At 40.2% G+C, this 14,792-nt stretch overlaps 1 protein-coding gene across 1 annotated transcript in view; it reads left to right on the top strand.

The window, feature by feature from the left end:
* VAV3 (vav guanine nucleotide exchange factor 3) overlaps window positions 1-14,233 on the top strand; it is a 375,285-nt gene extending 361,052 nt beyond the window's left edge. The window contains exons 26-27 of the mRNA XM_030328294.1: window positions 11,185-11,336; window positions 11,992-14,233. Coding sequence (XP_030184154.1) covers window positions 11,185-11,336; window positions 11,992-12,033 — 194 coding nt within the window. The 3' untranslated portion in view covers window positions 12,034-14,233. The remainder of the gene's footprint in view (window positions 1-11,184; window positions 11,337-11,991) is intronic.
* The last annotated feature ends 559 nt before the right edge of the window (window positions 14,234-14,792 follow it).

The raw sequence follows: 14,792 nt of genomic DNA, 5'->3' as shown, positions 1-14,792 counted from the left end.
ACTTAACAGCCATATTGGCCCTGGTCAAGGTTTTTTCAAACAAGTACTTTTTAAAAAAAAAAATTTTTTTAATGTTTATTTACTTTTGAGAGAGAGCGAGAGAGAGCAAGCTGGGGAGGGTCAGAGAGAGAGAGAGACACGGAATCCAAAGCAGGTTCCAGGCTCTGAGCTGTCAGCACAGAGCCTGATGCGGGGCTCAAACTCACAGAACCGCAGGATCATGACCTGAGCCGAACTCAGATGCTCAACTGACTGAGCTCCCAGGCACCCCCAAACAAGTACCTTTTATGACATTCCTGAGAGATCATCCTCAGGCTTTGCTTGAACTCTCAGTTGTTGGTGGCCAAATCTGTTACCATCCTGGCCATCCTGCTATGGATTCACTCAAATTTGTCAAAATTGAGCATAAAACCTCCTATATTAACTGACTTGCTGGTTCAGATTTTTCTCTATTCAAGGCTGCCTTTCTATTTAAAGTTCAGTCTTCTCTGTTAATTTCCCTCTTCCCTTTCTCCTTCCTTCTCATAGGATACACTTCTATTTGGATGAATCCAAGAACTTTCCTCATCTCTTCTCACCAGCAACCCCCGCCATAGATCCCCACATTCATTCATTCAACAGATCTTTATTGGGAGCTTACTGCAGGGAAGGCCTTGTTCAAATTGCTGGGGATACACAGGAGTGAAAAAAACAGACAAACGTCTCTGCCTTTGTGGAACTTACACACTAGTGGGGAAGGCAGATAATAGGTAAAAATAAATTATATAGTACATTAGAAGTTGGTCAGTGCCCTGGAAAAATAATATACAGGGCGATGGTACTCAGGAGTGCTAGAGATGGTTTACTATTTTAACTGGGGAATGGGAGGAAGATGAGGAAGATAAGAAGGGGCTCATTTTTCCTCCTTTTGGTAGCTTAGCAGAAAGCTGGCTCAACAGTTGTGAGTTTTCTCAACATTAGAAGAGGTTGACACCAGCCACTTGCTCCAGAAGCTCCCCTAACGAGGCCATTCACATGACCAGTGTCTTAGTCTGTTCAGTCTGCTATAACAAAATAACATAGACCGAATGGCTGATGAGCAACAGAAATGTATTGCTTACAGCTCTGGAATCTGGGAAGTCCAAGATCAAGGTGCCAGCAGATTCAGTATCTGCTGAGAGCCTGTTTCCTGGTTCATAGAAGACACCACATATCTTCACATGGTGGAAGGGGGCGAGGGAACTCTGTGGGATCTCTTTAATAAGAGCATTAATCTCATTCATTAGGGTTCTATCCTCATGACCTAAGCACCTCCCAAAAGCCCCACTTCCTAATACCAGCATATGAGTTTGGAGAAAGGGGGAGCACAAACATTCAGTCCATAACAGGGAATTTCTGTTATTATAAGGTTGCGTAAATACCCTATCAGTCTGTAGAGCAGGCTGCTGGAAGCTTTGACCATGGAGTGTGCAGACTATCCGTGCCCAACCTAAGCAATAGGACAACGGGAATTTGAGGTGCTCTCTACCTACTTCTCTGCCTACATGTCATCCCCCCTGGCCAATAAAGCCTGTTTTCTCTCTGTGCCACAAAGCACTAGTGATGTATGTCCATGACTGTTTTATGGGGCATCAAAGTAATCCTCATTGTGAAGGTGACACTTGAGTAAAGACAAAAGTGAGAGGGAATAGCCAGTGCAAAGAAAGCATATATGACAGGACATGTGCAATGTGGCCAGAGCAGAAGGACAGGTAAGGGAAGCCAGACCATGTGCTGCTTTTTAGGACTTTAGCTTTTAGCCTGGAGGAAATGAGAGGCTGCTGGTGGATCTAAGCAAAGGAGAGACATGATTTGAACCTTAAGTATTAATAGGATTATTTTGGCTTCTGTATTGACAAAAGACCATGGAGACGTGTGGGACAAGGTAGAAGCCTCCCTAGACCAGTGAGGAGGCTCATGCGGCTCCTCAGCTAAGATATGGTAGCAACTTGAACCAACGTGTAGCCGCATAGGTGATACATTTTGAAGGTGATCCAACAGGATATTTGCACTGGATGTGAAATTGAATAGCAAGAGAAGACACAAGGATAACTAAGCTCTTGACCTGAGCAAGTGGAAGACTGGAGGTTTTTTTTGTTTTTGTTTTTGTTTTTAAGGAGAGGCTCAGATGAAGCCTAAAGTGTAGTCCTAGCATTCTTAATCCAAAATGAATGGTTTCCCTATCTCTGTATCATTTCTGTATGTGTCTGTCTTTTCACCAATCTGTAAGCTCTTTTGAAGTCAGATGTTCTTATTGTTGTATCTCCAATAGCACCTTAGCACAATACTCATCAGTAGTTGCTTAATAAACATCTACCAATTTTTTTTAATTTTTTAATGATTATTTTTAAGAGAGAGAGAGACAGAGCACGAGTTGGGGAAGGGCAGAAAGAGAGAGGGAGACACGCAATCAGAAGCAGGCTCCAGGCTCTGGGCTGCCAGCACAGAGCCCAGTGCAGGGCTCGAACTCATGAACCACAAGATCATGACCTGAGCCGAAGTCAGACACTTAACCAACTGAGCCACCCATGTGCCCCTCTACCAATTATTTTTAAAGAGTAAGGAGTTAGAGTTAAGTTCATGTTTTGATAAACTAGATGTCTATAAATAATCTGAAATGCCTAGAAATGTCAAATGGTCTAATTTTCTGTAACAACAGGAAAGGCCTTATACTCATCTTTTTCTTGATACTGGCTTTCTATGCTTACACTGTGCAGTGTTGAGTACAGACTTCTTATTTTTTTTTTCCAGGATTTCTAGACCTAAGTTTTCCTTGTTATAATTTTGGATTTCAGGTTAAGGGAGATTGGTCTATTTGCCAGATGTCAGCATTCGATGAAATGAAACCAATCTAAATTATTTAGTTTTTTTTCAGTGACAATATATAAGATGTACAGTAAACATTATAAACATTGGCAGGGGAGCAAGTCTTTGACACTATGTCTAAGGCATGGCTAAGTTCTAAAATAAAACCAGGTTAAGGACCACAAATTTAAATTAAACATTCATTAAATTCTCAGCATGCTCTCTGCTGCTAGGCCATCTGTAGACAGCCTTGGTAAAAAGAATCTACTGGGGGGGCGCCTGGGTGGCGCAGTCGGTTAAGCGTCCGACTTCAGCCAGGTCACGATCTCGCGGTCCGTGAGTTCGAGCCCCGCGTCAGGCTCTGGGCTGATGGCTCAGAGCCTGGAGCCTGTTTCCAATTCTGTGTCTCCCTCTCTCTCTGCCCCTCCTCCGTTCATGCTCTGTCTCTCTCTGTCCCAAAAATAAATAAACGTTGAAAAAAAAAAAATTTAAAAAAAAAAAAAAAAAAAAAAAAAAAAAAAAAAAAGAATCTACTGGGTCGCTCGTCACAGTGTCCCACATAGGAACACGGTTCTCCTCCAGGCCACTGCTGCGCAGCAAACTCCCAGAGATCACTCTATTGATGGTAGCACCATTGCTGATCTCTTTACTGACAGCTTCTTTTTACATAAGTGAATGTGAACACTTGTGGTTGTTACAACTTAAAGCTGAGTGTTAGGCAATGTCTGTCTCAGAAAATAATTAGCAAATGCTTAGGCTCATATTCAGTTATACATGTAATACATGATTAAGTGGTAGTTCAAAAATACTTTGTGATTTGATAACCAGTATCTTAAGGAAGAGTGTTGACTGAGCTTGGCCTCCACAGGGTATACATTTCAAATATTATTGAAAGTTGAATAGATTTTCATTTGCTCATGAACATGAATGGCCTAATCAAGGAGAGCTAAAACTTCAAAGCAACGTTTCACTAGCCTTGCCACAAAAGTATAGGCATCAAATATCAATTCTCTAGCACTTTTTATTCTACACTAAACTCTCTGTTCTTCTTTTCTTAACTGATACACTTCTGTGTTCGGTGGTTCTGTCTTGTCAGTCAAGTGTCAGAACTGAATAATATTCACTAATGATTTATAGCTTCTATTCCCAGTTTATTAACAGGTAACTTCTGTTTCAGTTAGAGAATATTTGTACTTTAGGTTTTGTTTAACTTGGAAAAGTTGATAAATAATATTTGACTGCATCCTTAGTAGTTCCTAATGAGGAATATTAAGTCACTAAAGTATGAGCCATTCACTTCATAATGCCCCATCAATGTTAGCCCAACTGAGCACCAGGTATCATGTGAAAAATAGCCAGAGAGACCAGCCTGAATGTGTTGGTCTCTCTGAGTAAACTTCTCCTTTGTTTGTGCTAATAAGGAGCTCAAAGTGTTTGAGAAAGGAGGGAAGTTAGGCCCTGAATTAAAGCTTGCAGTTTGCGAATGACTACTCAATGATAACGGTCTCAACATAGACTTAACATTGTCTCAGAGGATACAGATATGAATAAAAAGAGTTGTTTCTCTCAAGAAGCTTCCCAAAATGATGTGATGTACTAGCAGATAGGCTATCTATAATACTAGGTGGTGAAGTGAGTATGAGCCCAGGAAGTGAAAGGAATGGGAGATAATCATTCCCCCAACATCGTCATTTGAATACACTGTTACTCGGCTCTTTCTAGTTTCATTCCAGGATATACACCTGCCAATAATTCTTCAATTAGTGGCATCTTGGTATGAGAGAAGGAGTTTGATGAAGAAAACATGTATTTCTATATGTGTTTCGAAATAGGTGGATATGTTCTCGGTAAGGATGTAAATATGTTTTGCAGGTTAAGCCATTCTGCAAAAAAAAATTTTTATCAAATACTTTATTCTGACATCATTTACATCTATATTTAAACCCATACTTTCCAAGGGAAACGTGTTGTTTTATACTCTTGTCTCTGTAGATGCAAGACATTCAGATGCTATTTTGGCAGCTTTTGAGAATTAAGGACCCAAAGGCAATGAAAATTAATGTATAGGAAGAATGGCAACAGTAAGTCATGCTACGATGTATAGAAAACTAGAAAGCATCCCTACCAATTTTTAAAATATTTGGCTGAAAGCTATACACTGGGTGGTAGGAGAAACTTATTAACCTTTTACCCCTAAGAGGATTCCTCAGGCATACAGTATGCTTAATGCCAAGAGATGTACAGTATTTAATGGCTGTTCAGCATCTCAGAAAAAATTAGTTATTGTAAGAATATCATCAATAGATTATGGTTCTCAGAGATCCTGGGGAATGAAACCTGAAAATATTTCACATTCTTTTCTTTGTGTTGTGCTGGATTTGTTGGAGGTCTTTTTGAGCAGTTAAGTGTGCAGAAGATGAGCTAAATGAATAGGAGGAGGAGACATAAGGAGCTTGCAAAATTAAATATCCTGCTGAGACACTTGTCCATTCAGCAGCTTCAGTGCTTAGCACTGGGCCCGATCCTGTGGAGAAGCAGAAGCAGTGTAAGAGTTAGCCTCTGCTCTCCAGAATCAACAACTTTTTGGAGATAGAACACAGGAGCACATGCAATAATTAAACAGTAGAGCCAGGGAGTGCCACGATGTAAGTGCCTAGAGATGACTAGAAAGAATAGGGAAGAGGACAAGTGTTGGGATTGGTCATGGAAGACTCCTGGAAAGGGCCTGAGCAGAGCCTTGGAGACAAGGAGGTTAAGGTTAGCAGAGGCAAGATGGAGGAGAAACATTCGTGAAAGAAACCAATACTGAGGGCCTTGGTGTGCATGCCCACCAGCTTGTCTAGGGGTAAAGAATTTATATGAGAAAATGATGGAATATTTGGTTAGAAAGACAGGAAACAGCCAGACTATAAGTAGCCATGGAATTCAGGGCAAGAGTTTGGATTTCCTAATCTGGGAAAAGGAATGATGAATCTTTGTCTATTGTGAGTAGCTGAGAGGCAGTATTTCATATAGAATGGAAAAAATGTTGAAAGCAAAAAGACCAATTGGGAGGCAGTTGTCTTAGTTTAGAAATGGCGTAAGTACCTGGGTTGGAATGATGGAGCTGAGAATTTGGTGAAGGAATAACTTCATATTTCGGAGGAAGAAGAGAGTGAACAGGAAGAGGCAGAAAGCATACTGACTTTGCAAGGGTAGTTTGCAAAGAACACAAGAGTCATTGAAAAAAAAATGTGGAGGGTTGAGCTAGGTTATGGGGAGGGGGATCATGACTTTGGTTTCAGGCAGGTTGCATCGGAGATAGTGGTTGTCCTTCATGGCAGTGTCATGAAAATACCTGAAATCACAGACTGGAATTCAGATGAGGAGCCAAGGCATATCTTAAAATCTGTTTGTTCCCTTCACTGGGGAAAAAAATTAGTTCCCATTGAAGCCAGTAGAGGAGCCAAGGCCTAACCCTGGGGGAATAGCTACCATTCAGCTAAGATTATAATATTTTAGATAAGATTGAGGAAGATTCCAACTGTAGCTATTTGACATGAGTGCCAGTGCTTATAAGGCTTTGAGGGTTAGATAAGAGAGAAGGTAACACACTGATACTGTGTATCTGAAACAGATTCAAGTTCACTCTGCATAGTGAGGCATTATCCATATCACTTCAGGAATGTTAGATTTTTTTTTTTATTTTAAATTTTTTTTTCAACGTTTATTTATTTTTGGGACAGAGAGAGACAGAGCATGAACAGGGGAGGGGCAGAGAGAGAGGGAGACACAGAATCGGAAACAGGCTCCAGGCTCTGAGCCATCAGCCCAGAGCCTGATGCGGGGCTCGAACTCACAGACCGCGAGATCGTGACCTGGCTGAAGTCGGACGCTTAACCGACTGCGCCACCCAGGCGCCCCAGGAATGTTAGATATTTTTAAATTAGAGATAGTTTATCTGATCTAATGTATCTACCTATTGATTATTTAAATTTCATTTAATTGTGTTTTCAATGATTTCTTATATCTTCCTTCTAGAGCTAACTTATCTCTTGTTATAGTTCAGACTGCTGACTTAAATTATCTTCCTTAGAAATTTTGGAGAAATGCAGTCTTCTTTTATTACTTTATGGATAAATAGTCCCAGAGAGATAGTGAAGGATGGACACTTAGAAAGCAGTCCAAGGAGAAAATTCTAGTACCTGCCAGAAGGAATGTGTAGAATGGGGGTTCTAATTTAAGTTCTCACAAACATGGGATAGAAATCTTGCAGATTGTCAAGATACAGTTAGATGTGAGCCATTTTTCTCATTAGAGATGGCATCCCCTCTTGTCTCTAATAGTGTGTATAACATCTCAAGGAAATTAAACCAGTTATGTTGCATGGCAGTAAATGAATTGAGCATATTGTAAAATTAGTTGTAATGGCATGTATCACTGAGTTTTAAAACAAAAAATAATGTAATGTGGGAGATGTAATGGATTAGAAGAGAGCCTTGATTATCAACAAGGATATACTTCAGGGTAGGTTAAAAGTAAATATGTAAGGACATTCATGAGGAAAGTGTCTTATATGAGGGATCCATAGTCCATGGTTGCAAGAGCAACTAAATCTCCTCCAATTCCCACGGCCAGTCTACTTAAATAGGATCTGAGGATCCCCTTAATGAGTTACGACTGTTCCCAGGTATCAAAGAAGCCCTTCCTGACAAGAGTATTAACTTTGGGAGAATTCTGTGGCTATCAAATCAGTCAATGGTCTGAAAGAGACAATCTGTATTGCAAGGTTATATGGATGCATTGCAGTTTGTTTAGCCCACTTTCACCTCCTCCTCGGTTATAGAAACTTTTGTTACAGTTTAGATTAGGTCCAGGTACAAGTAACAGAAATCCGAGAAAACATTGGCTTAAACAGGATAGACATTTATTTCTCATTCTCATAAAAACCTGGAAGTGGCCAGACCAAGGCTGGGGGAAAGGGCAGGTCACCTCTTCCATAAAATCTTCAGAACTCCAGCTTCCCTGAAGCTCATGAGCTACTGTCCTTAAAGCAAGGCCTTTCTTCTCACGGACCCAGATGGTAGCTTGTAAATTCCATACAGCAGGGTAGAATGAACAACCAAAAAGAAAGGTGAATGCATGTGCCAGCTGCCCTGCCAGGGAAGGTACCACAGGCCACCTTCCAACACCCTTGCTTATTATATCGTAGTGGCAAGAACTTAGTCATATAGTTGCATAGTCCTGCATAAAGACAGAGAAATGAAGTCTTCCTTTTGGGCAAACTTGGCCTGGCCAGATAACCTATTGCAGGGATGAAGGGGGAGAATAAATATTGGAAGAAAATGTATAACCATGCCTTTCTTTTCCTTTGCAATGGCACCATGATATTAACAGGTAGAGTTTTATAACTGCTTATGGAGGTACCTAAAGCAGAGTGCTAGATGCAGAGCAATGCAGCAATTATAAGCCTGGACCCCAAAGTCATACTGCCTAGGTTTGAATCTAGGTTGTTCTAAAAATATCAAAGGAAAGTGGTATTAGTACCTTCCTCTTTGAATTGTTGTGATGGCTAAATTAAATATTGAATATAAAACATTGAGCAGGACATTTAACACTTCAGAACCATTTGATGATTATTAGCTTTTATTATTAAAAGTAAACTAAAAAGCTTCTGAGGGTAGAGTTTTTGCATAGAACTTTTCCATACATTCCCAAAATTTCCGGATGTATTTACTTGTCCAGGTATGGTAAGATTTGAAGCGATTTACATTTTATTTGTGGTAATAAATTAGCATGTGCATGCTTGGTTAGGGGTTGGGGATGGTTTCTAACAAATTGTATGAGTGTTTCCTTGACTTTCCTATGGGCTCTGCATGTTTCCTTGACCCTACTCTAGAGGCTCTTACTTGCTTATATCAGTTTTGATGTGAAGCATATTTTACATTAAGAATTTACAGTCTCCTCTTTTCCACTGGTGTAGCAAAGTGGGAATTGTGTATCACATCAAAAGAAGGCCATCCTCGGATGGGAGGGGTTCAAAGATGGCACCATGGTAGAGTGGGTATGCTGTGTTCACCGCTAAAGGGATAGCTCTAAATTTCAGAACTAGTGTCAATCAAAATGTAAAAATCTGGCTTGTCCTTCATTTAGAAATGGTGATAGAGAAGTGGGTGAAAGTGAAGCTTAATACTCCAAATTTGATGTGACCATTTTCTTAGGATTATAGACAACGAAATAGCCGTGTTGAGATTTTTTGCCATTACCTAAATGCTCTTTTGCTTCTCTCTTTTTCTTTCTTTCTCTAAGCCCCTTCTTTGTTCTGTGGGTTTTCTTTTGTAACTCCTCCAGACTACAGCTTTGTTCCCCCTTCTTCTACTCCTTTCTGGTCAGGTACTGCTTTACTGCTTTTATATGTCTTTTCAACTTGCTTCTGTTTGCAAATAAAATACTTTGACTTCTATGTGTAGCTTCTCATGTAGATGCATCTTCTCACAAATAGTCCCTAGAGTCCCATTCCCACCATGCAGTTTCCTCTTCTCTGTCATAGTCACCGTCTGTCATGACATTTCACTCTCCTGGTTTTGTGTGTATGCTTGTGTTATGTATTTCCGTTAGACATTTTTTGTTTTGTCTTTTGGGGAGAGGTTGGAAAGTGTTGAGGGCTGAAAGTATAAAGCGGGAGATGAAGCACTCTATAAAATCATTAGTTTTCTTGAGGATCAGAAATTTTAGCTGAGAAAAGCCAATGCTTACTTATTCCCATTAAGAAAATAAACAGAACCCAATCCCAACTTTGTCTCCAAATATAAGTAAAACATATTTCATGTTGCTTGGAAGGATGACTGTGCCCATCAGTTTGTGTGTGGGCATTCTGGTCTTGATTTCAGTCATTAGTCTGAGAATTTAATGGCTGTTGATGTGACATGTAGGGGAGTACATTATGGCTAGGTCAAGTATGTTTTCTTACAGATTTTTAAAAATTAACCTGTAAGTCCCAATGGAATCATAACATTTAGTACTAGAAAGACCTTGGATGTCATCTAGCATAGAGTTTTCATTTTATAGGTGAGAAAAGTGTGGCCTCAAGGGTTAAAAGACCTGTGCAAGGTCACACAGTTAAGGTGATGATTGGTTTTTCCGTCACAGGGGTGTCTTTATGTGCGCCAACTCTAAGAGTAGCGCCCCGGTAATGGGACGGTTTTCAGTAAGAAAACTATTAAAGTGGTTTGTGTCTGAACAGTAAAATAAAATGACCCATTTTTACTCCCTTTACAGTTCTGAAATCTACAGCATTGCTATTCGTTTATCTTATGATGGACACCTGGAGACTAAAAAAAAACCCTGTCACTGCAGAGCCCTGAATAATAGGCTAGAGATCCCTGTCTCCATGTGGGCAAGCTCTTCCAGGGTAATGCAGGTCATAACCGCAGCTGCCTGGGCACCAGGAACTGTTAAAAATACAGATGGATGGCATTTCCCATTTGTTTTTCTTACACTTGTGTTCCTCTCCCATTTAAGGTTTATAAAGTCCTACCGTTCCCAGGTGAGTGATTCTCAGAATCACTGCACATATAATTGAAAACACTTTATAACCCCAAGGAGCAACAGGTAGAGAAGTTAATATGAAATGTGTTATAAAACACTAGAGAAGAAAAAATGTACAGCTTGAATAGAGCTTTTCTTTCGGGGCAGGGTGGGTTAGGACAAGGAGTAAGTTAGCACTTCATTCCTTCAGTAAAGGTTTTCTGTACCTACAGTATTTGTTTGAAAGAAAGAGGATAAATTGATGGTGTTTATGCATTCTTTCTGTGAAACTTGACTGAAGCTTCTTCACATAGTGAAACTCTATATGAAGCAACAATTGAGTTTGTCCCCAAGAAGTTTTAACCAAAAAGGGCTGGTTGGGGAAGGAAGAGCCTTTTAACTAGAAGTAATGACAATGACATGGATTCAATAGGAGAATTTCAGAGCAAAGCATTTGGTTGTTTTAAGTCTTAGTTGGAGAGATTATGAGATAAAAATGTAAACCTTTGACCTTAGAGGTTCTAGTTAGAAATAGATCATTGTGCCATCCATAGGGAATGCATGCTGGTAATTTTAGGTTCTTTTCTTTTTTTTAACAAAAGCTAGTCCCTGTTTTGGGGTTCTGATGAAGAATAAAACAGAACAGCGGTTCTTTAAACTGCCTGAAATGAACTTGACCACACCAGACTGAATTGAAACAGCAACCCTGCTGCTTTCAAGGTCCTCCATCATTATCACTAGTCTGTAGTGAAATCATGGCTGTGCATTTGGATTGCATCTATAACATTCATCTGATTAGGTTCTGGTGGTCGTGGGACCACAGATCACTGCTGACTCACCATCATTTCTTTCCAGTGCTAAGTCCGAAAGTGCTGGGCATCGCCGTTGCTCGGTATGACTTCTGTGCCAGAGACATGCGAGAATTGTCCTTGCTGAAAGGAGACGTGGTGAAGATTTACACGAAGATGAGTGCAAATGGCTGGTGGAGAGGAGAAGTAAATGGCAGGGTGAGCTGTCCCTCTCGATGTGCTTGTGCGGGTGAAGGAAGGGGACCGGGCTGTCGTGGGCACCCACCGTGGGGCTGGGGAGAAGCCTTCACCCCACAGAGCCAAGGCTCTGGAGAGTGGTGGTGTTCCTCACTGAAAATAGACACTCAAGAAAAAGATGTTGAATGAATATGATTGTGGCATAAATAAAGTTCACCTAGGCAGGTTAGATGGCTTCCTATTTGGAAAAGGATTGAGGAACATTTCCGTTCTTTTTAGTCCATAAGCCTCAGAGCATAAATTTTATGTGGAACATAGAATATTTATAAGAGCTGCTGATCTAAATTGGAAAGAATGGGGACATAGTACCCCTTTGTATCCTGTTCTATAGCAGAAATAGGAAGCGTTAAATAGTAGAGCCCCTTAGTACACTTAATTTACATATTTGTCTGTGTGCTAGCACATTAGAACACTCTTTAGGCTTCTTTTATTCCTCTGTCTCCATCACTCATTCTGTCGGGCTTCTAGGGCAGTTAAATCAATCTCCTTTACCTACAGTGGCCATAAAACCCCAGTTTAATCGGGGTGTTATAAAAACTAAATGCTCTATTTGTAGAGCCCTTTGAAATGCCAGATGTGAAGTCATGTTGCTATGTTGGTTGCTTTTCTTTTTTAGGTGGGCTGGTTTCCATCCACGTATGTGGAAGAGGATGAATAAATTCCACTCCAGCGTTACACCCTGCACCAGAACTTTCAGAGAAGGGATAAACAGAAGCCTGCACAGCATTGTGAATTAACTGAAGTGTTTAAAAAGCCACATTTCTGGCTATTCAACATCCTCCCTCCTTTTCCCCTCCTAAGTCTTAATGCTGGGATTTCTAAAGATGCTGGTACTGACAGATTAATGGCTTGCCTAGAGCTGTGCAAGAAACAGCCTGCCAGTCTGTCATTGTCGGGGACTAGGGCACAGCCAAAAGCTTTTTTTTTTTTTCCCCCAAAAGAGCCCTGCAAACACATTGGTTCGTATTTCTTTTTACCATGTGTGGTCAGGCACCATGAACGCCAGCTATCAGTAAATGGTGGACACACATTTACTTTCTTCTCACGTGCCATTCACCAGAATCTTTGATGGTACAAAGAAGCAGAAGTTTAATTTTGCTTTTCCCAGCATGAGGAAAAATCAGAGTCTTGCTTTTTGGGCAGCTTCCGGGAAAGGTCCAGCACTCCTTGTCTTAAATTGCCTCACAAGGTGACTCATCACCTGGCAGACACTTTTACCCCCAGATGTTACTCATGATAAAACAGAGGAGGCAAATGCTCAGGTTTGCTTCATAAGTGATATATCCCAGAGGGGTTTTAATTATTCATTTGATGTTTTGATTATATTTGCAAACTTCTTCATATAAAAAAAAAGTACATAAAAGAGTGTCTTCATATTAAATTTTCACAGCCTTCATGATTTCATAGAGTTATTTTGGAAATGTGTAATTCACTCTATGAAATAATCTTGGCTGGGTATGTTCTGGGTAATTTCAAGTAACCTGGGAAAGGTGGCATTGTTTACAGAAACAGATCAAGGGCTATAACTGATTGTAAGTCATTTTATGGAAGCAACATCTATTAACATAAGCTCCCCCCCCCCCAAAAAAAAAGGACATATTTGTTGAATCTCACGTTTTCCTGGAGTATTTACAGTAGCACAGACAACTTTGGTGAGGCTTTTGAAAGGGAAGCCCAGCTGGGTCCTATCTATATGCATTTCTGGGACAGGAGGGTCACTAAGACTTTTCTAGTCTTATTCACTGTGGGCTCCCAGCCTTTTACTAGGATCTTCCCACCTGCAGGCCCCTTGGGGGTGTCCGTTAACTGGTGGGAAGATCTGTTTTGCAGTGCATTTGACCAAGCCTTTACTTTTTATGTGAGGAGGTTAAATATGTTCTTCCTGGGACATACAGAGTCCTTAGTCAAGACAGTCAGGTTAAGACACTAACTTGGCCCTTTGCTGATGAAAATTTTTCTCCGTAGCAGAAGTCTTGTTCTGACAAGATTCAGAGTGTTTCATGTTTGAAGACAACCAAACAAAACATGAGAAGCATTAATTTAATAGAGCCAAACTAGGGACATTCAGTTCTGAAATTCTGGATCATCTCTGAAATGAGGTAGGTAGGTGTGACCTGCCCTCTCCCCAACCCACTTTAATGTCATAACTTAATGTTCAGTAGGACATATCCCCCTTCAGAGACCCTCGTGAGCTAGGACTTCTCAAGATAGATTCAGGACCTTTACCTCAGAATTATGTAAACTGTGATTGTGTTTTAGAAAAATTATTTGCTAAAACCAGTTAAGTTTTTGTATATGTGTAAATGATCACAAAAATGAATTTTATAAAATGTTCTGTACAGTAAAGTTATACCCTCAAGATGTACTCTCAGAATGGATTCTTTCCTATGAAGTCTTACCTGCGATCCTGTGTCTTGGGAATGTTTTGTCTGTTACTGTCAGCCAAATGTTGTTACGGAGAAAGTCACTTCACACAAATTGAAATACTCCTATGTATAGTACTGTAGCCTATATTGTTTCTTTTATTGTTATTTTAGCCAAGAGACTCCCTCCCTTACAAATGGTGTTTGGTTTTCCTGTTGCATTTCATAGACCTGGGGGTTTCCTAGCAGAGGACATTAGAGCCCCTTTTCATGACATTGCCAATTACATCTTTGTCTGTGTTTAATACTTTGTATTGGAAATTTTAAATGCTGCGGATTTGTGTAGATTTCTAATACCAAAGACAGAAGTAAACGTTTCTTCCATATGCTTTGTCTTGCCTGTATGCAGCCATTGTGTAATATGGTGAATTAGAATGGTATTTCAGTTTGTAATATTTTGTAAATATGTCAATAAAATAGTTACTACTTGCATTACATTGATTTCTTGAGAGTTGAAGAGTCTATTGAACAATTCCATAATTCAACATCTACCTCATAATCAACAAGGGAATGGAAGCCCTAATTTTGATCAGATTTATGAAATCTGAAAGTTATGAACCTACAAGATATACTCAAGTAGTGGCAAATAATATCTACTGCTGTGTTCACTATGTGCCACACACTGTTCTAAATGCTTTGTGTGGACTAACAACAACTCCAGAAGGTGGAACCCCATATTATCTCCATTTTTCATATGAAGAAACTGAGGCTCATGAGAGGTGGCAACTTGACCCAGATCATACAGCTGGTAAGTGTCAGGACTGAGGTTCCAACATAGGCAGTACGGCCTCAGAGCCTGAATAGCCACTACTACTCTTAGAAACATTTGCCTGTTTTTGCCTTGTAAAAGAAAACCTCCAACACATATTCCCTAGAGAGACTATGTCAGAGATTGACTTTTGTTTTTTTTCTGTCTTGATTCAAATTTTGCACAGAAAATAGCAAACTGCTAAACCAGAAAGGCACGGAGGCAAGTTTCCTTTGGCAGAGCAGG

The sequence above is a fragment of the Lynx canadensis genome, chromosome C1, assembly GCF_007474595.2.
Source record: "Lynx canadensis isolate LIC74 chromosome C1, mLynCan4.pri.v2, whole genome shotgun sequence".
Lineage (NCBI taxonomy): Eukaryota > Metazoa > Chordata > Mammalia > Carnivora > Felidae > Lynx > Lynx canadensis.
This window is presented reverse-complemented; position numbering and strand designations above follow the sequence as displayed.